Source organism: Dendropsophus ebraccatus, chromosome 2, assembly GCF_027789765.1.
Source record: "Dendropsophus ebraccatus isolate aDenEbr1 chromosome 2, aDenEbr1.pat, whole genome shotgun sequence".
NCBI classification, from domain to species: domain Eukaryota; kingdom Metazoa; phylum Chordata; class Amphibia; order Anura; family Hylidae; genus Dendropsophus; species Dendropsophus ebraccatus.
This window is the reverse complement of record NC_091455.1, coordinates 60269901-60293174: the sequence shown is the minus strand read 5'-3', so window position 1 is coordinate 60293174 and position 23274 is coordinate 60269901. Positions and strand designations below refer to the sequence as shown.

General features: G+C 40.4%; 1 protein-coding gene across 3 annotated transcripts in view; it reads right to left on the bottom strand.

Annotated features, from left to right (window-relative positions):
• PRKDC (protein kinase, DNA-activated, catalytic subunit) overlaps nt 1-23274 on the bottom strand; it is a 170729-nt gene that overhangs the window by 48207 nt on the left and 99248 nt on the right. For 2 of the 3 annotated variants that reach the window (XM_069957596.1, XM_069957598.1), the window contains exons 45-58: nt 19899-19971; nt 18543-18691; nt 17693-17833; nt 16868-16987; nt 12550-12693; nt 12288-12439; nt 10509-10640; nt 8050-8161; nt 6961-7088; nt 6727-6876; nt 5015-5188; nt 2918-3016; nt 397-607; nt 116-302 (exon numbers count right to left, since the gene is read on the bottom strand). In XM_069957596.1, the coding sequence (XP_069813697.1) occupies nt 116-302; nt 397-607; nt 2918-3016; nt 5015-5188; nt 6727-6876; nt 6961-7088; nt 8050-8161; nt 10509-10640; nt 12288-12439; nt 12550-12693; nt 16868-16987; nt 17693-17833; nt 18543-18691; nt 19899-19971 (1972 nt within the window). The remainder of the gene's footprint in view (nt 1-115; nt 303-396; nt 608-2917; nt 3017-5014; nt 5189-6726; nt 6877-6960; nt 7089-8049; nt 8162-10508; nt 10641-12287; nt 12440-12549; nt 12694-16867; nt 16988-17692; nt 17834-18542; nt 18692-19898; nt 19972-23274) is intronic. The other variant, XM_069957597.1, reaches the window with a different exon arrangement.

Below are 23274 nucleotides of genomic sequence, written 5' to 3'. Positions count from 1 at the left end.
AATTAGAAAATAAAAGATTAACTGTCAGATTTAACAAATTGAACGTCAGAAGTTTTAAAAGTGACATTTACAAGTTGTTGTTAGGTTTTATTACATTCAGAAGACAAATACATACCAATATTCTGTGTAGGTGTGAACTGATAGTGCTGCTGTGTTGCTCTTAGCTGACCTCCCTCTGGATCTTGCCCTTCCACAAAACTTTGTGTCCTGGATCTGTAAATACTTTGAGAGGCTTGAGTCTCCACAAACATGGGTGTCTGGATGGTGCTGCGGTAGCGCCAACTGGAATCAACAGTATAATCCTAAATGATAACATGAGTATGGTGATTAAACATAGGGTTACAGATGTAAACATGACACAGATTAAATTGTTAACATAATAGTACAATTTAATACCTGAAACATGCACTCGGAAAGTGGATGCTCAAACATTTGCCTGACATAGTCTGGACTTCTACTTGTCATTTCAAGAAGCAGGTTTGTAGCCAGACTTAGAAAGTGCTTTTCAATTTTGGGGGAATATAACGAACACAGTACAGTGACCATTCGATCCTTTGTGCTTGTTGGCAATCGTGTTTCATCACTCCAGAAATTTCTGACAATAAGTCTATGATAAAAAATATTATATTACTAAAAAAATATTATATTACTAGGGTACCAAGAGGTTAATAAATCATTACCAAGGTTTCAGCATTTTGTGAAGTACTCCTACAGTATATGCAGAAGATGATTATAACATCTTTCAGTACAGGTAGAACAGTAGCAGTGAGATATGGCTGGCAAGAAAATCAAAACTAGTCGGGAAAGAATGACAGAGGGGAAGGTAAACTGAACTTGCATTAATCCATTGGAAGGAAAAGGGAGGAAGGGGAATCAGAAAAGCAATGGAACACAGCAAACAAGGACACTAAAACACCTGAGATGCAAAGAGGCACATCTAAGATTTCATGGGAATAATTCTCAGAACAACTGGGAGCCCCGGAGAAGTCCCATGAGCCCAAGGTTAGAAAATAAGTTACAGATGGGGCCTAGAAGTTCAATAGCGCCAAACAATAATGGGAAAACTGATATGCCTTTGCACCAGTGATGAAGGATGTCTGGGTACAGAAGCATATACTTTAAGAAACTGACCCCCTGAACATGGTCAGAATAGCTGGGTTGTAAGAAAAATAAGCCTACAATGACAAGCTCAACTGCAAAAAACAAAGACTCAAGAGAAGCAAATGGCAAGAGACACCCTTGGGGGGGGGGGGGGGGGGGTTGGAGCATAGGAAATCTGAAAGATGCTGGGGGTGACCACAATGTGGGTGACACACTGATGAAGCAAATACACGTTAACTAGAGCAAACAATGTCTTCTTTCTGAAACTCCTGTAGTGCTCAGACACAAAACAGAAATAGAGAGAAACAGAAAAGACAATGTATGACCTCATTCCTGTCTTAGGTAGCCCACTGTTAAAGCAGCATTGTGACATTAGATAAGAGGAGTGGTGCCTTGGAGAGAAGCTGGGTGGGCAGGGTTAGGCAGAATGGCAGGTACTACCATAAGGTTGATGATGACAAGTTATTGCTTATACTTGGGGGGTACATATTTCTACCAGGTCTGGATGCCAACAAGAGAGGACAAACTTTAAGAGAACTAAGCAGCAATGGTCGGGTTACTAGAACAGATCTAAGGATGGGAAAAGATTGTAGAATGGCTCTTAAGGTCAGAATCTGATGCTGCTGAATAAACAGGGTGAGCAAGGAATGGACACTTTAAAAGACCTAAAGGAGAAGTCTGGCTAAAATGTATTTTAAAGAATTGTATTGCCCCCCAAAAGTTAAACACTTATATGGGGAAATGCACATAAAGTGCTTTTTTCCCTGCACTTACTACTGCATCAAGGCTTCACTTCCTGGATAACATGGTGATATCACTTCCTGGATAACATGGTGATGTCACGACCCGACTGCCAGAGCTGTGCGGGCTGTGGCTGCTGGAGAGGATGATGGCAGAGGGATGCTCGGTGTCCCTCCAGTGCCCTGTGTCCCTCAGTGTCCTCCTGCCATCATCCTCTCCAGCAGCCACAGCCCGCACAGCTCTGGGAGTCGGGTCGTGACATCACCATGTTATCCAGGAAGTGAAGCCTTGATGCAGTAGTAAGTGTAGGGAAAAAAGCACTTTATAAGCATTTCCCGTATTAAGTGTATATGAGTGATTTGTATAAGTTTTAAATAAAAATTTTCACCGGACTTCTCCTTTAGGTCTTAATAAGAATTCATCTGCATGAGGAGTTCTTGACAGCAGGAAGACTTAAAGGTAAAGCTGTGTCAATAGTCATATTGAGTATATAGTAGGATGACAGCTGAATATATATGACTGTGTCTCAGCTGCCACAATCTAATGGATGTCTGTCCCTGACTTTTTTTAATCCAGCCTATTGATCAGCCCATACATCTTTAAAGCGGCACTATCAGCAGGTTCAGCCCAATGAACCTGCTGATATGCCACATAAGAACTCTACCTGATGACAGGTGGGCTGGTAATGAATCCTCTCTTCTCCCCCACATTCGTAGGATAGTTGCTAATTACCTCTATGCTAATGAGGGGCTTAGGAGCATTTGGTGATTCACCCTAAGCCCAGAGCACCAGCTTGGCCCACCCAGCTCTCCCATGCCACCCAATATGCGTGAAGGCAGGGGGCAGGCTAGACAGCACGGGAGGGGGTTGCTCGGGGCCGCCCACTATGCATATTCATATATGCATAGTGAGTGGCATGGGAGGGGGCGGATATAATATACACAACAGCTTATACTGAAAAGTTACCTGCAGGTACATTTTACCTATATTTGACAGGTCATACATGCACTTATCTACATACTGTCTTCAAATGTGAACATAGGCTTTAGGACGGGATCACAAGAAAGTTACTTACTGAAGCTCAGCATTTTCATCCATCATTCCTTCAAGTAATGTCTCCTTAGCCATCTTAAAAACATCCTGTGAATCACTATCTGACTGGCTCTCCACATCTCTAAAACAAAATATTAATTATACACTCGTATGGACTGTACTGATAAGCATGCAAAATACTGTGCTGAGATACTTGGATTAAAAAAGTATTTATAAGAGTGATGCCTTCATAAGCTAACAAGAAAAATATATCTGCTCACTTTTGGAGCACATAGACCCCTTTAATAGACAAGTTTACAAATATATGAATTACAGAATATGTTGGACACTTTTACATGGAACCTTTAGTATCGCATTAAATCTGATGACCTTTAGTTTTGCATTAAATCTAAGACATTGTATAAAGCGGCACTATCAGCAGGTTCCGCCGAGAGAACCTGCTGATATGCCACAGAAGCTGTTTACCCTAGCAGTTGATCGCTGTTAGAAACGCTCCTCTGTGCCTTCGCATTCTTTATAAATTCGCTAATTGCCCCTATGTAAATATGGGGCTTAAGAGCATTTGGGGCGTCGCCTGGGTCCGGGAGCACCACTGCTTTCCAGCCAGTCCACCCCCATCTGTACCGCCCCCTCCAGTTTAGCTAGCACAGCCTGATCGGCATTCAAGCGCCAGAAGCGTCCCCCACACTGCCCCACCAGCTCAGCCTGCCCCCTCCCAGCCTGGCAAAGTGTGGGGGAGACTAATCTGCCACTTGAATGCCGATCAGGACCCCAGGCTGCTCACTGCTATAGTTTGTAAATAGCAAGAACGCGATCGGCGCTGGAAGCCTGGGCTGAGCTTTACCATCCAGCTTAACCCAGGCTCCCGGCGCCGATCACACTCCTGCTGCCTGCAAACTGTGGCAGTGAGGAGCCTACTGTCCTGGGGTCCTGACCGGCTGTCATACCACCGGCATGGGAAAGGGCGGGCTGAGTGGGACGGGGGATGCTGGCTGTGCAAGGTGGACTGGAGGGGAAGGGGCAGTACAGATGGGGGTGGACTGGGCGGGAGCGGGGGATGCTGGCGTGCTAGCTAAACTGGAGGGGGCGGTACAGATAGGGGCAGGCTGGCCTAGAAGCAGTGGTGCTCCCAGACTCAGGCGACGTCCCAAATGCTCTTAAGCCCCATATTTACATAGGGGCAATTAGCGAATTTATAAAGAATGTGGAGGCGCAGAGGAGCATTTCTAACAGCGATCAACTGCTAAGGTAAACGGTGTTTGTGGCATATCAGCAGGTTCTCTCGACAGAGCCTGCTGATAGTGCAGCTCTAAATCTAAGACACTGCAATAAATCTGAGTTTAGGATTTTATTATAAATAGGAGAGAAATAGAGGAAATGACTAAAGTTCAGAGATGTGGATTCAACGTCCTATGTGGCAAAAATCAAATAAACAAAGTGATCCAATGATGGACAAATAAATATAGATACAATTTTTTATTTATTAAAAAAAAAAATTTTTTTAAACTTATTAAAATTGGAAGCAAATCGTAGTACCATCAACAGAATCAGTGGATGGACATCAAAAACCATGTATATAATTATATATTGCACATGTAAGGCATAGAATATGTATGTATGCATAGGCAAAACTAACATCAACCACTAGATGGCATTAGTACCACAAAAGAGCAACACAAAACAGGCGTAAGTAAGTGAGGGGGACTTAAGGCATACTACATTAGCATTCTTTATTTCCTGTCAATTAATTAAACTATCATCTAGCATTAAAAGGTTGTCCACTGTATAAATAAATTGTTCAGTGTACACAATGAAATCAATCATATAATAATAGCTCCCTGTGTGCCCCATAGTGCATATCAGATGCCCCTCCTCCAGGCTGTGCTGTCCCACTATGCAAGCTAAATGGCAACCCAATCCATAAGATGTCGGACCATGGAAGAGTATGCCCCTCGGTGTCTTGCACTCAGTGTATGGTCACATGCTCGGCCATCTTACAGATGGGAAAGTCATTGAGCATACAGAGTGGCATCTTTAACATCACTTTTTTTTTTCTCGTTAACTTGTTACCGCACTATTTTTCTGTAGACAAGAGCAGAAGTAAGTGAGGTTGTATTACCTGTAGTTGTCATAGATCCACATGAGAATTTCATACATACGTTCCCGACAAATTGGGAAATTGTGAGAAATAAATGCAGTTACCGATGGCAAAAGCTCACGTAGCTCAGGAGGTTTCAGCTTGGCCAACAACTTATAAACTACTTCTAGGCACACTCTCTGTCTTTCATCATCTCTGAAATTAAATGTAGGATGAGTACATTAACAAACAGAATAGCTTCAGCAAATTCATTTAACAAAAGAGAGACTGTGACAGCCATTGACTCAATAATGCCACACACATAAATCTACTACATATAAATCTGTGTCCTACATGGAAGTGGCAAGATAAGGAAGGCCAGCTTTATTAGAAATTAAACAGGATGTATTTTAAGTGACTGCTTTAAATTTACTAGATCAACTCTTCAGATAGCACACATGGTCTTTTTAGTGCTCTCCTCTCTATAGTGCTCAGCTATTTCTCATTCACTTCATTTCAGGGGGTGAGGCCAGAGCTCAGCTGATTTGCAGTAGTACACATAGTTACTGTCTTCCTTACTCCTGCAGCCAATCATTGCATTGCACATCACATACCCCTTTCTTCTATAAAGTGACATAGTGCTGGTGAAAGGCTGAACAGGCGTGAACTGTGTTGAGCTAATGATTTACACAGTACACTACCATAGATAACATGCAGGTAGAGAAGAGGTTACTTATACACTGGGTTTTTGCAAGATCCTAAGTGAGTGGTGATGAAAGAAGCAGCAGGTTAGCAAGGAAATAGTTAACATAATTAATAAACAGTCTGACACTGTGGAGGGAATATACAGCACACTACTATAGATGGCATGTTGGGGGAGAAGGGGTTACTGGTTTATTGGGCTTTACAACATGCTATGAGCAGAAAAGAAACAAACAACAGCATCAGCAAAGTAAGACGAGGGTTACACTAAGCACTGCTGCTGCCAAGGTGGAAGCCTTGATTTAACCTTGTATGGACTTCTGAACAGCCACAGATCCTCTGAACATCCACACATACAGGTAGACAGCCTCTTTCTCTCGCTGCTCTCCAGCACAGAGTCCTATCCCCACCCAGGCTGTTACTTGCGACAGATCTGCTCTAACAGGCAGTGAACAGCAGCAGAGAAGGTAGACAGCTAGAAGCCAATAATCTGAAGCTGTTTTCTGCAGTAATTTTTGGTAAATGAAGTGATTTATAGAACGGTTAGGAAATGAAGGAAAAATGTTTAACACTAACAATTTACTGGGAAACTTGATTTTAAAAGAAAAAAATTCCGCCGGAGATCCCCTTTAAGTCTTTTAAAAGTGGAAAAAAAATTTTAATATGTTATTTTCAGGGGATCTAAAAAAAAAAAAAAAAAAAAAAGATTTAAATAGAGAACAGAGGACTCAGCACAAACAGTACCAAGTATATATCTATACACACAAACACACACTCAAAATCGTGCTGATTAGTCATCATGGACTTGGACTAATGGTGTGTTTACACAGAGAGATTTATTTGACAGCCAAAGTCAGAAACAGACTATAAACAGGGCACAGGTCATAAAGGAAAGACTGAGATTTCTCCTCTTTTCAAATCCATTCCTGGCTCTGGCTTCAATGTGTCAGATATCGGTTAGATAAGTCTGTCTGTGTAAACACACCATTAATCAACAAAGTCATCGGGGACTTGCATAGTCAAGGTAACATATAGAACAAATATTGCCTTACCGGTTACTCATAATTTGCTTAAAATCTCTATTTTTTAGCTCAAGAAAAAGATCTGGTATTTCCTCCGCCCTGGACATTAATATTTCAAGGCACTGAGTCTTCAAAACTCCATGAAGCTTTGGTAGCATGTAGAGAACAATGTTTATAAACCTGTTAAGTAAAAAATAAGAAAGTAGTCTACACTTTGTAAACAGAAATGCAACTAGTGAATATATATGGTTTATTTCGCCTTACCTGTCAGCAAACAGTGGAAAATGTTTTACTATTTTATTCAAGCACACAATAAACTTGTCTTCTTTATTACTTGCTGAAAGAGATTTTAGGTTTTTCTCTACATAAGCAAACACAGGTTCTTTAGTTTCCTTAGAGAGGGATAAAAACACAGGAAAGGATTACCAAAGCAGTAAAACAAATATCCTTAAGATTACCAAAAAACAAACATAACAGATGCAGAATACAAAGTGATTCCTACAATTATTATTCAAGGCCCAGGTAGGCACAGAATAAAATGTTATTAGTTGTTTGCCGACAGGTCCCAAATACAGTACATCACAAACACTCTAGTTTAACACGGAGGTCACTGCAGTTTTGCAGATTTCTACAATCGGGATTTAAGTCAAATATTTATGTTTACTTTACACTTTCTTCAGTCCAATGCTTTTGGTTTTCAATATAAAGAGTAAAAATAAATAAATGAATAATAATAATAATAATAATAATAATAATAATAATAAGCGTAGATAATGTGTAAAAAGTGATAATAAATGTGAGCAACTGGTCCTATTAAGTGAAACCAACAGTGTTACTTAAAAAGAAAATTAATAATATCAAGAGGACAAGAGTGGTGCCGTTTCTAGAAGAAAGCTACCATGTTTTTCTAAGCCTGGATAGCCCATTTTAAGCCTAAATAAATCTGTCCCATATTTTACCCCGAATATTTAATACCCATGGGGGAAAAAAAAAATGTACACTGATACATTTTACATACATTTTGGAGCAAACAAATGTATTTTAATATACATATTGACACCATATATACTAACATTATACACAATATTGAGTGACATGCAAAACTATAGTATTAACAGCAAAATAATAATAGTAATAATAATAGTAATAATGACAATAATAATAAGAATAATAATAATAATTATTATTATTATTATTAATGATAATTATTATAATTATTTGTATAGCACCAACAGATTCCGCAGCACTTGTTTAAATAAATAAATAAATACAATACAGGTTATACTAAAATTATACAATAAATTAAGGGGAAAAAAAGCAATATGAAACTCTAAAAATACTGGCCTGACATACTTTCTCTTTTTCTGCAATATATCTAAACACAAGTCCCAGGACTTCAGAGGCTGCAGCGTAAACTTCCTTAAATCTTGTGAACGTCAGGTTGTTGGCAAGAGCTTGAAAATACCTACACAGGAGATTGTCAGATCATCACCAAACTTTTTATTCTGTTCTGCACAAAATTATTAACTTCTTAAAGAGATTACCACACCCAACTAAAAAAAATAATAATGTATCAGTAAATTGATAATCATAGTTAAATGGGTATTCTTATTAAAGTTTTTCTTATATCCTATCCATAGTGGGGATAAGTGTAAAATTGTGGGGTCTGTAACCACTTATATTAACTTAAATTGACATTTTAGTAGAAAGAAACAATATCACAATACTGATGTGGCTTACCACAGAATTGAAGTCTGCGTTCTGTGAGCAAATGTGGATCAACAAGTGAGGACAGAATAACCAGATTTGTGACAGGGGCCTAAAGCTGCACTTAATTATTTTCCACATACTATTATAAGGATAAGTGGTTGATTTAAACATTTGTACCACAAAAATAAATCCTTTAATTTTTCTGAGCATGTATGTTTGTCGTCACTATAACACAGGTAAAAGCAAGGGCCTTCCAAGTAAGGGCAAGTCCCCAATTAAGGACTCTAATCTATTAGTAATGGTGCGTTTACACAGACAGATTTATCTGACAGATCTTTGAAGCCAAAACCAGGAGCAGACTATAAACAGGGATCAGGTCATAAAGAAAAGACTGGAATCTATCCTCTTTTTAAATCCATTCCTGGCTTTGGCTTCCAAAATCTGTCAGATAAATCTTTCCGTGTAAACGCACCCTAAGAGTGGATGCAAATGTGTCACACTCCAGAAAAGCAACATACAGTATAACTCATCCACAGAACAGATAAGAAGCATTTAATCAATGGGATCAAACAGAAGGGGCTCCCAAAGATCACCACATCCTCTTGTATGAACAAATTGGGAGTCAAAAGTAGGCCCTCTGAAACTGTAAGGGGTTGCTGCTGATACAAAACACAAAACCCTGTTCTCGTCCAATGGCTGAGAGCCCCACCATTTAGAAGTATCACCTATCCTGTGAATGGGTGATAAGCTTTTATTACAGCCGAATCTTTTATCACTGGATGCTGTCATCCCACCACAGATTATTTATTGCTGGGGTCCCCTGTAGTGGAAAATAAGTTGCTCATAGCAGTGCACCTATTTAAAGGACAACTCCGGCCAAAACTATTGTGTTATTACTTATGGAAAGTTAGACAAATTTCTAATGTACATTAATTATGGGAAATGCACATATAGGGAGACTTCAGATTCTCTTAAAAAAAAAAAGAAAAAAAAGTGACGTCACGAACCGGGGGTGTAATTACAATGGAGTGTCCAGCAGGGGCGCACTATATATAGAAGTCAATGGTACTCATTGACTTCTATATATAGTGCGCCCCTGCTGGACACTCCATTGGAATTACAATGGATGTGTATGTAAATGTAATATACAGTGTTTTTGATTGAAAACATTTATGGAATACTTTGGGGAGCAAGTGTCCTTGCTCCCCAAAGTATTCCATAAATGTAATCAATCAGTACATCACAGTAAGCCCGCAGAACCGCCGCCACCCGCCGCTCTGGACTACACTCAACTACTACTCTCATCACCTGCTCATAGCATGAGCAGGTGATGGGAGTAGTAGTTGGGTTATATTGCGATGAGATCGCCGCCGCCTCCTGCTTCTTCTTCCTGGATCTGGCCAAACTTTACACTGTGATGGCTGACTCCCCGCCCGGCCGCCGCTCTCCGTGCCGGCCGGGGACAACAGGAAGCACCGGGAGCAGGTGATGAGAGTAGTAGTGGAGTCTAGTCCAGAGCGGCGGCTCTGCGGGCTTACTGTAATGTACTGATTGATTACATTTAAGGAATACTTTGGGGAGCAAGGACACTTGCTCCCCAAAGTATTCCATAAATGTATTCAATCAAAAACACTGTATATTTAAATTTACACACATATCCATTGTAATTCTAATGGAGTGTCCAGCAGGGATGCACTATATATAGAAGTCAATGGTACTCATTGACTTCTATATATAGTGCACCCCTGCTGGACACTCCATTGGAACTGCACCCCCGGTTCGTGACGTCACGGTATTTCAGAGAATCTGAAGTCTCCCTGATCTACTAAATTAAGGGAAATAGCCCTATATGTGCATTTCCCATAATTAATGTACATTAGAAAGTTGTCTAACTTTCTGTAAGTAATAACATATTAAAAAATTGTTTTGGCCGGACTTCTCCTTTAACAACTAAGTAATATATTGTCATAATCTGCTGCAAAAAAAAAAAAGCGTCGGGAAACACTGTTGCCTGTTTTATAAAAAATAAAAAAAATGTTGGAATTTTTCATTTTGATAAGAAATGTTTTTTTTTTTTTTTTTTTTAAATGAGAATAACTCACCGGTCAGAGGCTACTTCACATTTAGAGTCATATGGAGAGAAGTTATTAGCAACCACCAAACCTAGTAGCTGAATTCCAACAGAGTTGTCTTTTGTATTGGGGTCTGTGCCAGAAAACCCATCATATATTAACCTTGGGGGGAAAAAAATTGATTTTGTTAAAGGGGGTATTCTGGAGAATTTGTCCTTTATAATATATTGCTTTAAAAGGACAACTTCGGCGGTACGGGGAAAAAAAAAACCACAGACACACACACAGATCATACTCACCATCCCTCTGGTGACGATCGGCACTTGAATCCCCTGCCGCCCGCGACTCCGTCACCTCCAGCCCCGGTGTTCAGAACTCCCTCGCTTCCGTGTCTGTGTGAAGTGAATGGCAGAGAAAAGGCTGCCGGTGCACATGCGCACCGGCAGCCTTTTCATTGGCTGGAGCGCATCACATGGCTTCCAGCAAGCTCAGACAATCAGGGCTGAGCAAGCTGGGAGCCATGTGATGCGCAAGTGCACCAGCAGCCTTTTTATGTCCCATTCACTTCAGTAGAAGACGCCAAAGAGGATGAAGACCTGGCCCGTCCCCTGCTGTGACGTCATCGTCACAAAATGGCGCCCGGGAGAAGAGGATCGGGTATGTATACTTTATTTCCGGGAAAGGGGGGGGGGGGGTTCGGGGGTCGAAAAGAGGGCGGGGGGGGGGGGGGGGGAATCGGAGCCAGATAGGTTATTTAGACACATTACAAAGTCATATAACTTTGTAATGTGTGTTAATGAATCTAAAAAAAAAAAAAACGCTGGAGTTGCCCTTTAATGAAGTTATATTGGTTTGTAAAATAATTTGAATAAAACAAATGTATAGTTTTTTAATTACATATGCATTTCTGTTGACTGGCAGCAGTAAGGGGGAACATGGAGCCCTCTGCCGCCACCAACTTTTGTGTCGGAAACTGCAGGGCTGTCTACAATATACAGAGCAGGATCCCCTTCCCCTGTGTACTGTATGCGGGAGGCTCTCCACTGCGAACAGTGATTGCCATCACTGCTTATTCTGTTAGTGGTTCTGGCAGTAGAGCTGTCAATCCCACTGGCCAGTATGTCCTGGTTTCACATGCACAATCACTCTCTGACTGGATTAGTAGGCAACAGGAATGGACCAGCAACAGGCAAGTACGATTCTATTTTTTACCTGGCTCCCTGAAACTGCAACAAGAGGGAGCATAGGAGCTTACTGAAAATTGTAAAACATTGAACATAGTAACAATTGTGATCAGCCAATATTTTATGTTTTAAAAAACTTTTTCATAACCAGAGAAAATGTCAAATTTAAATCAACATTCAAAATTTTGCGTTAGGCATGATGATTACTTTTTAACCCTGAGTACCGCTGTGTGGACTGACTAAAATGGGGGGCCCAGATCCTTAAAAACAATGTGCAAGTGAAGCACAGGGTCCCCCTCTCTCTAGGGTAATTGTGTTTTACTTCCTGGACCACAGACAGTGCTGTATCCAGCGAGAATTACAGCACTATTTAATATAATGTCTTAGAGAGACATGCAGGCTAGGTAGACAAGCTAGCAGCACCGAAACAAAGGTAAAAAAAATTACTTCTGATATATGGTTGCATTACCTGTTGATATGCAGACACACACATAGTTGTTTTTTTTTTTTTTTCTTTTTATAAGCTCAGTGACGCTGTCAGCTGAAATTCAATTTCAAACTTAGTGCTCATGGGAATGGGTGTAAACAGATACAGAAGAATTTACATTGCAACCAATATACATACCTGTATGGAATACAAAGACAATCCTTCCAGCACTCCAAAAGAGTTTTTATTATCTCAAGATTATGCCTATATACTGCTCTCTTCTCATGAAATGAATTTTTCATCATGAATTCAAGCAGTCTGTTAGCCAAGATTTCATCCTTCATATGCCCCTGAGAAGCACATCTTGGCATTAAATGATTATCCATTTTGTTGTAAATTTTCCTTTTGGAAATTATTCACAGTAGTAGTATTTTTTTACAAGGTCTGGATGGCTACTTACACTAGGAGTAGCAACAGTTGACCAAGAAAGAAGTGTGACAACAGTCTCTACAACCATGTAGTGAATGCCAGTGCCACCATTATTTCCAGACACAATCAGCTGTAATATCGGTCCAATCCAGAATTTTGCATAGGGACGGAAAACCTGAAATACAAGATTGTGCTCTCACTCAATTGTTTATTTCCAATGCTTGTTCTCATACACAATACTTTATGAGGATTACTATCTTTTGTTTATTTTTTTGTTCTTTATTATTTAGGTCTCAATTCTGGTGATACTTTAACCACTTCATGACCAAAGGGGTAGCCATAATAGCCATAACACTTTTATTTTTCCACCTTCAGGGCTAGTTTGTGTATGATACTGGTGTAAAAAAACGCTTTTTATTAAAAAAATTTCTGATATATAATTTAAAAAAAAAAATCAGGAATCCGTTTTTTTTTTTTGTTTTTTTTTTTTTACATTTACGCCGTTCACCATGCGGGAACAATATTGTCATCTTTTAATAGATCGGACAATTCCGCACAATGATATACACTTACCAGCCACTTTATTAGGCCCCCCTACCCAACTGCACCTTACCACTTAATTTCTAATCAGCCAATCACATGGCGGCAACTCATAGCATTTAGGCATGTAGACATGGTCAAGACAATCTCCTGCAGTTCAAACCGAGCATCAGTATGGGGAAGAAAGGTGATTTGAGGGCCTTTGAACATGGCATGGTTGTTGGTGCCAGAAGGGCTGGTCTGAGTATTTCAGAAACTGCTGATCTACTGGGATTTTCACGCACAACCATCTCTAGGGTTTACAGAGAATGGTCCGAAAAAGAAAAAACATCCAGTGAGCGGCAGTTCTGTGGGCGGAAATGCCTTGTTGATGCCAGAGGTCATAGGAAAATGGGCAGACTGGTTCGAGCTGATAGAAAGGCAACAGTGACTCAAATAGCCAACCGTTACAACCAAGGTAGGCAGAAAAGCATCTCTGAACGCACAGTAAGTCGAATTTTGAGGCAGATGGGCTACAGCAGCAGAAGACCACACCGAGTGTCACTCCTTTCAGCTAAGAACAGGAAACTGAGGCTACAATTTGCACAAGTTCATCAAAATTGGACAGTAGAAGATTGGAAAAACGTTGCCTGGTCTGATGAGTCTCGATTTCTGCTTGAACATGACAATGAGTTCACTGTACTCAAATGGCCTCCACAGTCACCAGATCTCAATCCAATAGAGCATCTTTGGGATGTGGTGGAACGGGAGATTCGCATCATGGATGTGCAGCCGACAAATCTGCGGCAACTGTGTGATGCCATCATGTCAATATGGACCAAAATCTCTGAGGAATGCTTCCAGCACCTTGTTGAATCTATGCCACGAAGAATTGAGGCAGTTCTGAAGGCAAAAGGGGGTCCAACCCGTTACTAGCATGGTGTACCTAATAAAGTGGCCGGTGAGTGTATAATGCTTGTTTCTTTATTTTTACATATTTTTATAATGGGAAAGAAGGTAATTTAAACTTTTATTAAATGTTTAACTTTTTTTTAACGTTTACTTTTTTTTTTTTTTTAAACAGTTGAATATGCAATCAGATTGCATACACTGATGAATGCTATGCCATTGCATAGCATTCATCAGTACTATCAGCAATCTGTACATAGACTCTGCCTGAGAGCAGAGAAAGGACGGAGGTAAGTGTTTTTGCCTGAATCCGAACATGGATCTTTTTTCGTCTTTTTCCTGGTTTTTAATTACGCCTTTATTACTTTATCTGGTGCCATTATTTATTTTCTTTTGCACCAGTTTTTTGTCAGTGTGTATGGGTGTTTATATTAAACCTTTTTACATTTGAGTTGCTTTCACTATATATGTTCACCAACATGGGTCGCTTATATAGTTATTTCACATGCCCCTTTTACCCCGGGAGGATGGACCCGAGGTACGGAATACAGGTTGAGGCTGGCGTCTTTGCTAAGTTGTCTGTGTGGTGCTAATACGAGGAAACAGATGTGGCCATGTTACTTGCCCAGCTTCTCTGCAGTTACTGTGGATGACAGGGTTGGTACTCAGGACACTGGTGACCTCGGTGCCTTGGTTATCGTGTGACACCTAAATGCCCTGTGTTGGCCTGCTGTTATACTCTTTAAGCCCCTATGACAAATTCTGGACGCAATCCAGCCCCTCTCCCTTTGGTACTGGTCCTCCTCCCTTATTTATACTTATTCCTATGTACTTTATTCAGCCCCATCTCTTTTGGTAATTCTTCCTTTCATTTTTCAACCCTGCAACTCTTAGCATTTTGGCGATATACTTATCCATACATACAATGACAATTGCTGTAAGGGCTATTTTCCCTTTACCAATATGGCGGCATCAGACCCTGGGGCTGTTATGGGCATGCCCGCGCCGCTGTCAGCTTGGGGACCGCCCGACGCATGCGCCTGTGATCACACCGATCATGTGATACACCCAGGTCACGTAATTTGGAACTAGGTGATCCGGACACCATGCGCCGTGGGTGACGTCATCAGCGGGCGACGCCGGCGCTCCCGGACACGCCACCTCCATGTGGATTCCCTGCTTTGGTGTGATGTATGTATTACTTGTTTTCTGTTTACTACTTGTTGCACAGCTGTTTGTATAACACTTAATCATGTCATTTATTGTTGTTTCACATTACTCCTAACATGGTCATTGCTGTAAATTATCAGATTAGGACTTCTTTTTCACTTTGCCTGCATATTACTTTGATTTTGGAACTCTACACGATTCTAGATCACTTTTATTTCACTTTGTTTATATCTTTATGAATTAATTGTTTGATGAACTACAATCATGCACACATGTATATATACTGAGCTCTTGGAGCATTTTGTATCACTGCTTGAGAAAGGCTACACATTGAGCCGAAACATTGCATCTGGTGTGAATAAAGTGTGAATTCTTTTTGGAAGTGCGGTCTCCATCTTCTCTTCAAATAGCGAACCGTTACAACCAAGGTAGGCAGAAGAGCATCTCTGAACGCACAGTAAGTCGAACTTTGAGGCAGATGGGCTACAGCAGCAGAAGACCACACCGGGTGTCACTCCTTTCAGCTAAGAACAGGAAACTGAGGCTACAATTTGCACAAGTTCATCAAAATTGAACAGTAGAAGATTGGAAAAACGTTGCCTGGTCTGATGAGTCTCGATTTCTGCTTGAACATGACAATGAGTTCACTGTACTCAAATGGCCTCCACAGTCACCAGATCTCAATCCAATAGAGCATCTTTGGGATGTGGTGGAACGGGAGATTTGCATCATGGATGTGCAGCCGACAAATCTGCGGCAACTGTGTGATGCCATCATGTCAATATGGACCAAAATCTCTGAGGAATGCTTCCAGCACCTTGTTGAATCTATGCCATGAAGAATTGAGGCAGTTCTGAAGGCAAAAGGGGGTCCAACCCGTTACTAGCATGGTGTACCTAATAAAGTGGCCGGTGAGTGTATAATGCTTGTTTCTTTATTTTTACATATTTTTATAATGGAAAAGAAGGTAATTTAAACTTTTATTAAATGTTTATTTAACTTTTTTTTAATGTTAATTTTTTTTTTTTTTTTTTTTTTTAAACAGTTGAATATGCAATCAGATTGCATACACTGATGAATGCTATGCCATTGCATAGCATTCATCAGTACTATCAGCAATCTGTACATAGACTCTGCCTGAGAGCAGAGAAAGGACGGAGGTAAGTGTTTTAACCCGCCTGTCAGTGTAAGTGAGCCTATCCCATCACTGACCTCCTTAAATGTTGCGATCGCTATGCATTGCTGCGTTTAAGATGTAATGACAGGCAGCTGCTTAACCGCGGCTATCTGTCATTATGTTCGGCTCCTGGGACACTGATGTGTGCAGCACTGATCGCATTGAAGTGGCGAAGCACACATTAAAACCCCTTATGTCCACAAACGTTTATATACATTCCTGCTGCACAGGCATCAGCAGTAGGAATGCATATAGTCGTATTGTTAGGTGATGGTAAATGCAAAAGAAAGCAGTTTTGCAAATATTTTGCATTACCAAAATTGCTTTTTCTTTTTTTTAAGTTTTGTCTTTCTCTCACTGTCATGTTGACAGCTGTTGCCTAGGATCCCGACCACTGCTCTCAACCTTCCCGGATCGGCCCTGCTCCCACTTCTTGGTTAGGTTGAGGTTCAAGAAAGAGGATGTGATGTGGCGGGACAGAGCTGAATTGGGGTGATGGGAAAACTCCTTTATTATCTTACATAGCCCTTAGTTTATAGAAAGATAAAATGGAACTTGGAAAATTGGAACTTACTTCTTCAGCATTAACAATAAGCTTAGAAATAAAAAGCCGTATATTTAATGGTGTGGAGGGATTTCCCAGTTTAATATGCAAAAAGGTCATCCATGGCGGCAGTTCTTGTGGGGTTTTACCCTAAATACAAAAAGAGAGAACAATAGTTTGAACAATAACATAAGTAAAGTTTGCACAATTAGTCTCATGTGACAAAATCATAAATGTGGCTTTTCTTCCTACAACATATTTCAATCTTCAATTTCTTAATGGCAAAGTATCATCAGGTTAGAAGCATCTATACAGTGTGTTGAGGATGAAGGGAAATTTCTTACCTTCAACCTCAGCACTATTTTCATGTACTTTGTACTTTAATCCATATGCTAATGAGGCATTTTGGTGCACTGGGGGTGAGACTACCTCCCTCAGTGCTTCTATCCACCGAGCCCACTCCTTCTAATGAAAATTTGCCCTGTGCTTTGCAGTGATGAGCCCCGGAGTGGTCTTACTGCAGAGCACCACCACAGTATTCATTAAAAGGGGCAGACCGGCCAAAGCGGATTGGAGCACTGAGGAGGTAGTCCCGCTCCCCCCATGAACCAAACTAAACCGATTTAAATATCTAATATACTAAAAAATACACAAATACGTTGCCAAGGATGAAGGTGAGAAACATCCCCAGTGTCCTAAGCACTATAGAGACATATTAGCAGATTAGCTTCTAACCTACTGATTGTTTCATTTTAACTACACTGGAAAAATGAAACAATGTCACAGCAGTTGCTACGGTAAGCACAGCTTTTATATAGAAAGCCTAATTGTTTCAAAACAAGCTTTCCTTCATACCTCTTCTACTTTGGGTGTTATGTTGTTTTGTTGCATGTGTTTAATCAATCCAGTTATCTGCGCCATGCACTCATGCTGATTTAGTTCATCCATTTCAAATTCCATAGTATATTCAGGGGTCTGGACTTCAGAGCTGCGATCCTGTTATAACAGTGTTGACTTATAAGACATCCTTCACATAATTTATTTAACTAGGATTAGGCATTACAGTGTAGATATCCTAACAGTGCTATGTCAAGGTTTTTTATATGTTTTAAAATGTAACCTATACTGCAGAAGACAACATATGAATCTGTTTTCCTGGTACAGATTACACAGTAGAGGCTGCATAGTAATAATTGGTATGATGTATATACTGTAAAGTGGACGAGATTTTAAAGATTGTACTAACACACTGCAAGAACAACTTTTAGAAAATCTTTGCAGACACTGATCTATGGTGCAGGTTTAAAATCCAAAGCATATGACACTGTTGCCAGTACACAGTAGGTTTATGGTATATTTTCCCAGACTTTAAATGAGATGTAAAAATTTGTAACAAATCCACCAGCTTGCAGATTTTACCACAGAAAAATGTGTTGGAGTGGCAACAACACCTGTAACTTGGGAATTTATTAAGGCTATGGGCAAAATTACTGCCACATTTACAGATTTTGGGTTTTTTAAACAAGTGTTATGGGAATTCTCTCATTGAATTTTAAATTATATATTCACTATATTTGTTGTTGTGCAATTCTAGTGCAACGTACTGTTGTATGTTAGCAGTCATTGCAGGTTGGGGACAGGCTGACTACAGCTTCCCATGAGATACAAAAAGTAGTGAAATTTATGTCATTTAAATGACAAGTACCCTTACTCTTCTGCTCCTTTGGGACTTTACTGGGTCCTGGGAACTGTAAGAAAAACTCTGGATGCCGGTTGAAAAGTCAAACTGGCTCATTTCTTCACTGAGACTGCTATCTGCCATGTAAGACTGGGAAGATAAATACTGAGGCTCATCTTTAATGGGAAGGAAGAAAAAGAAAACAAGGGACATATTACAGATATTAACATGAGCAAACACACATCTACATTTTGAAGTCTGATCAAAACTGTACAATAAAATAATCAATTAAAAAAATTAAAGGGGAAAGGAAAGACTAGAGAACATTATTTTAAAATCTGACATTATTTGCTATCAGAAGTGAGCAGAACTAGGAAATTTCATTCGCATCCTCTTTTTCAGTATGAGGTTTATCAAGAGAGAAATTGATTTCCATCTCCAGCATCTGCTCGAGTACTCCCCCTGGCTGCAGCTCAGGATCACAGTAGGTCATTCAGTAACCTTTGACTCTGTCTGAGGTCATGTCATAAGTTACTACACATAACAGTAAAGCTTTAAGCAGTGCACAGCTCAATGATTGTGCTACCATGGAACATTCAAGCATTGCTTCATTTGCTGTACCTGCATATTTTTTACTGCTGACAAACAAGCGATTGCTTGATCGTCAGCTAATTATTGGGTCTTCAGACATGTGAAAAGTTAGTGATTACAATGGGTCATATGGGGTAGTGTACAGCAGCACGCTTCTCTCTGGCTCTCAATAAAAACTGCCTCATTCACTTCATTAGGAGTCTATAGAACCAATAAGATGGATAGCCTACCAGCCAAGGAGTGATGCGCACTCCCATCCAACCCAGCAACACTTTAAAAGAGCAGAAATCTGCTATATTAGTTCTCACATCCAGTATGAGTCTGCTCACATAAAAGAAACCTAAGTAAATGCTTACAGACAACAATTCTTTGCCATCACATGACTGCTTTAAAAAGACCCCACACTACAAAGACTCTAGTGCACAAAAGAAAAAAATGTTTAGGCTCGGTGGCACAAGCAACAATTAATCATAAACATATAAAGTATGATGGCAAAACAGCATATACTGTAGCTCCCAAGCAATTTTAGAGGTGCCATTGGTATGTTAACATACTTTTTTTTTTTTTTACTTCAATGCTTACAGAAAAGGCAGAGATGGGAATCATTAAAGTATGTGATATCTATGCTAAGTTTCTCTACTTTTTTCACTATTTTGTTAAATTAATTTTAGTTTGGTAGAATAAAACGTGACTAAACTGTTTAAAAAATTGAGCAATTTAAGCGCCAAAGTATACAACTACCTATAAGCTGAAACAGAGCATTAAGATTGAAGTTTGCAAAAATCACAATACCAGTCTCCTCATTTGCAGCTTCTCTTGCTTCTTTGCGTATAGCAAGATACCTTTTCTTCCGTTCCATTGGAACCTGTAGATCATAATTTAGTTTTATTTTGTTTTAACAGAGCATAGACAATATACATTTAAATGCAGTCTTAATTCTTAATGTAACTCCAGGCCGCTTATCACTGCAGAGTGCCAATGAATATTCATAAAAAAGGTATCAGGTGGATGGATCGAACCACCTAACTAGCACATCGATAAAAAGGCAGAACTGAGCCAAAAGACTAAACAAGCCAATTTCCAACACAGCAGATCTCTGTGGATCATCAGGAATAGGAGCATTTTCTGTTCTTCTGTCTGGAGAAGGGGTAGGAGCAGCTACTGTCTGTCCAAGTCAGAAAGATGGGAAACAGATAACGGATTTCAGGGAGACCAGCCAAAGATAACACTGTAGGCTGTCAGTTAAAGCGCTCAATACAGTGAAATCCTATGTGCATTGCTCCCTGGCAAACATGAATATGCAAAAAAGAGCATGTGAAGCTTCATTTTAAGAGTCTTGAAACACAGGACTAGCCAGATATCCCTGCAGGAAGGGCCCAGCTAAGAAGTCGCTCTTGAAGGGAAACCACCAAAACCACCATATTAAGTGGCCCTATAAGTCAATGTAATGATAAGGCAAAAACCAAGGCCAGGTATGCATCCACAGACAGCAGTTTCCGAGTATTTGCCCCGATCAGCGGGGAGCAGGATTCTGGCTAGGTGGGAGCAATGCCTAGTCAAAAAAGAATTGCTCTTTGGAGGGGGCATGAATGGAACTGGGCACTGGCAGATCAGAGTAGTTGGTGATCCTGTAAGTAAGTACTACACCAGTTGAGATGGCTTTGATATTCCTTGCATGGAGGAATAAAACTTGGGTAAAAATAAAAAATTAAACAAAGTAAAAAATAAATGAAAAGTTCGGAGAAACAATATGACAAAGAAAGTAAAATAAATTTCTCCCAAAAATTCTCACAGTCCCTTTTTCCCATTTAATATTCCTACTATATGAAACATTTTTTGTTACTGGCAAAAATGTTGCCAGGAATACACTATACTTATTTCTGTGCACATGTATTAATTATTTTACTTTTCACTTACAAAATATTTTTGACATGTCAAATGTGTTAATGAGTCTGTTCAGACCCCCATCTATTAGTCGTCAGAGCCAAAAGAAGTAAAAGACTAAGCGCTACACTTCACAGCTTGCTGCTTTTCTATTGTCTGTCTCTATTGTAATGGCCCTATTAAACATGGCAAAGTCACAGCCTGCTCATCCAATCACTAGCTGTTGAGCTGTCACTGCAAAAACATGTCAATGGCAGGTGGGGAAAGGCCACTATTGATGTCCTTGCTGTCCGATCATCAAACCTCGTAATAGGTTCAGTAAGCGAGCACCAATCTAGCAGATCAGCACTCGCTTACAGCAAATGTTGGTCTGTCTAATATAGCCCTAAGTCCATGAAGACAAGATCACACCTTTAGAGGGAGTGCTTAAAATTATGCTGGCTAAAGTCCATAGGAATGAAAGAAAATTCCTTCCATACCATGAGTCCTTCCATACCATGAATGCAACTTTATTTAACAACTGTATATAATACAGGCCTACAATCCAGATAGTAAGGTCAAAACTGACAGCCCCCTTAATATCTGGACAGTATGCATGCATTTTAAGCATTTTCTTCCAAACAGAATTATCTGTTGTCCAAGCTGACTTAAGGAAAACATTGCGGAGGTGCTTGTAAGAATGGCAAAAAGTTAGCTAGTTAAAAGGACAACTCCCGTGAAAAGCTTTTTCCCAGCAACTGAAACACGTTACAAAGTTATATAACTTTGTAATATGCTTCAATCACCTATTTGCCCCCCTTCATATCTTTTCCCCTCTCAACCCTTAACCAGGAAGTGAAGTAAACTCATTCATATCTGATGACTGTTGTCACCAGGCTGCTCTGTGGCAGCCATTTTGTGACAATGATTTCATCAAGAGGGAAGCTGGTATAAGCCCTGTTAGGCCAGCCTCCCTTGTCAGATGACTCAGCCTTAGCTCTGATTGGCTGAGCAAGCTGTAAGCCATCTAACAGTTCTACAGAGACAGTGAGTGAATCTACTTTTTAGAGATGAGCGAACCTCCAGCATGCTCGAGTCGATCCGAACCTGAATATTCGGCATTTGATTAGCGGTGGCTGCTGAACTTGGATAAAGCCCTAAGGCTATGTGGAAATCATGGATCTAGTCATTGGCTGTATCCATGTTTTCCAGACAACCTTAGAGCTTTATCCAAGTTCAGCAGCCCCAGCTAATCAAATACCGAACGTTCGGGTTCGGATCGACTCGAACCCGAACCCGGTTCGCTCATCTCTACTCCTTTTTTTTCCCCAGCAGTTACAGGGACCCTCCTCCTCCCCCACTATCCCAGTGCCCAGTACAGTCAGTGAGTAAATGAATCCTGTTATCTCCTTTTTCCTCAGTGCAGATAAGCACTTCTCTCTCCCGGAGCTCAGGCAGTGAATGGGTCATTTGCTCTTTCCTCTGTCACTGCTGCCTGTCTCCCCCACCTCTCTCCCTCAGCCCTGCAGCTCTGAGCTAATAGCTGCCAGGTGTGTGAGTGTGTGTGTGTGTGCGTGTGTGTGTGTTGGGGAAGGGGTGGGGTGGTTGGGCACAGACATCACAGAAATGAATACAGCAACTGGAGTTTCAGGGACCTGCAAACAGCGGGAAATTCAAACGGAGACAGACTCAGGAGGGATGGTAAGTGTGAAACTATGTTTATGATTGATTTTGCTTTTTTTCTAATTAGCGCGGGAGTTGTCCTTTCAGGCAAAAGGTTGACTAGTTCTTCAGACTAAGGGCCCTATTCCACCGGACGATTATCGTTTCCATAATTGTTAACGATTAACGATCTCAAACGACCGCTATTAAGAAAGACCTGAAAACGTTCACTCATTTCCATGGAACGATAAATGTTACTTATGATCGTAATTGCGATCGTTTCTTCTTCGCTATTTATTCGCTATTGCGTTCGGATCTATTGCGAACGACCGAACAATGTCTTATTCAATGCGAACGATTTGAGAACGTTTTGCGAACGAGCAACGATAAAAATAGGTCCAGGTCTTATAAAGCGATCAACGATTTCTCGTTCGGTCGTTAATTGTTAACTGCATTTCAACCGAACGATTATTGTTTAGATTCAAACGATTTAACGATAATCTGAACGATAATCGTCCGGTGGAATAGGGCCCTAAGAACCTGCCACGACACCTAAGTAAAACTGTGGAGGCCAAATAATGGAGGCCTTAGTGATATGGGAAGAGGCAAAGCTAAATAAAGAGTAAAGCTGCTATAAAGGCCG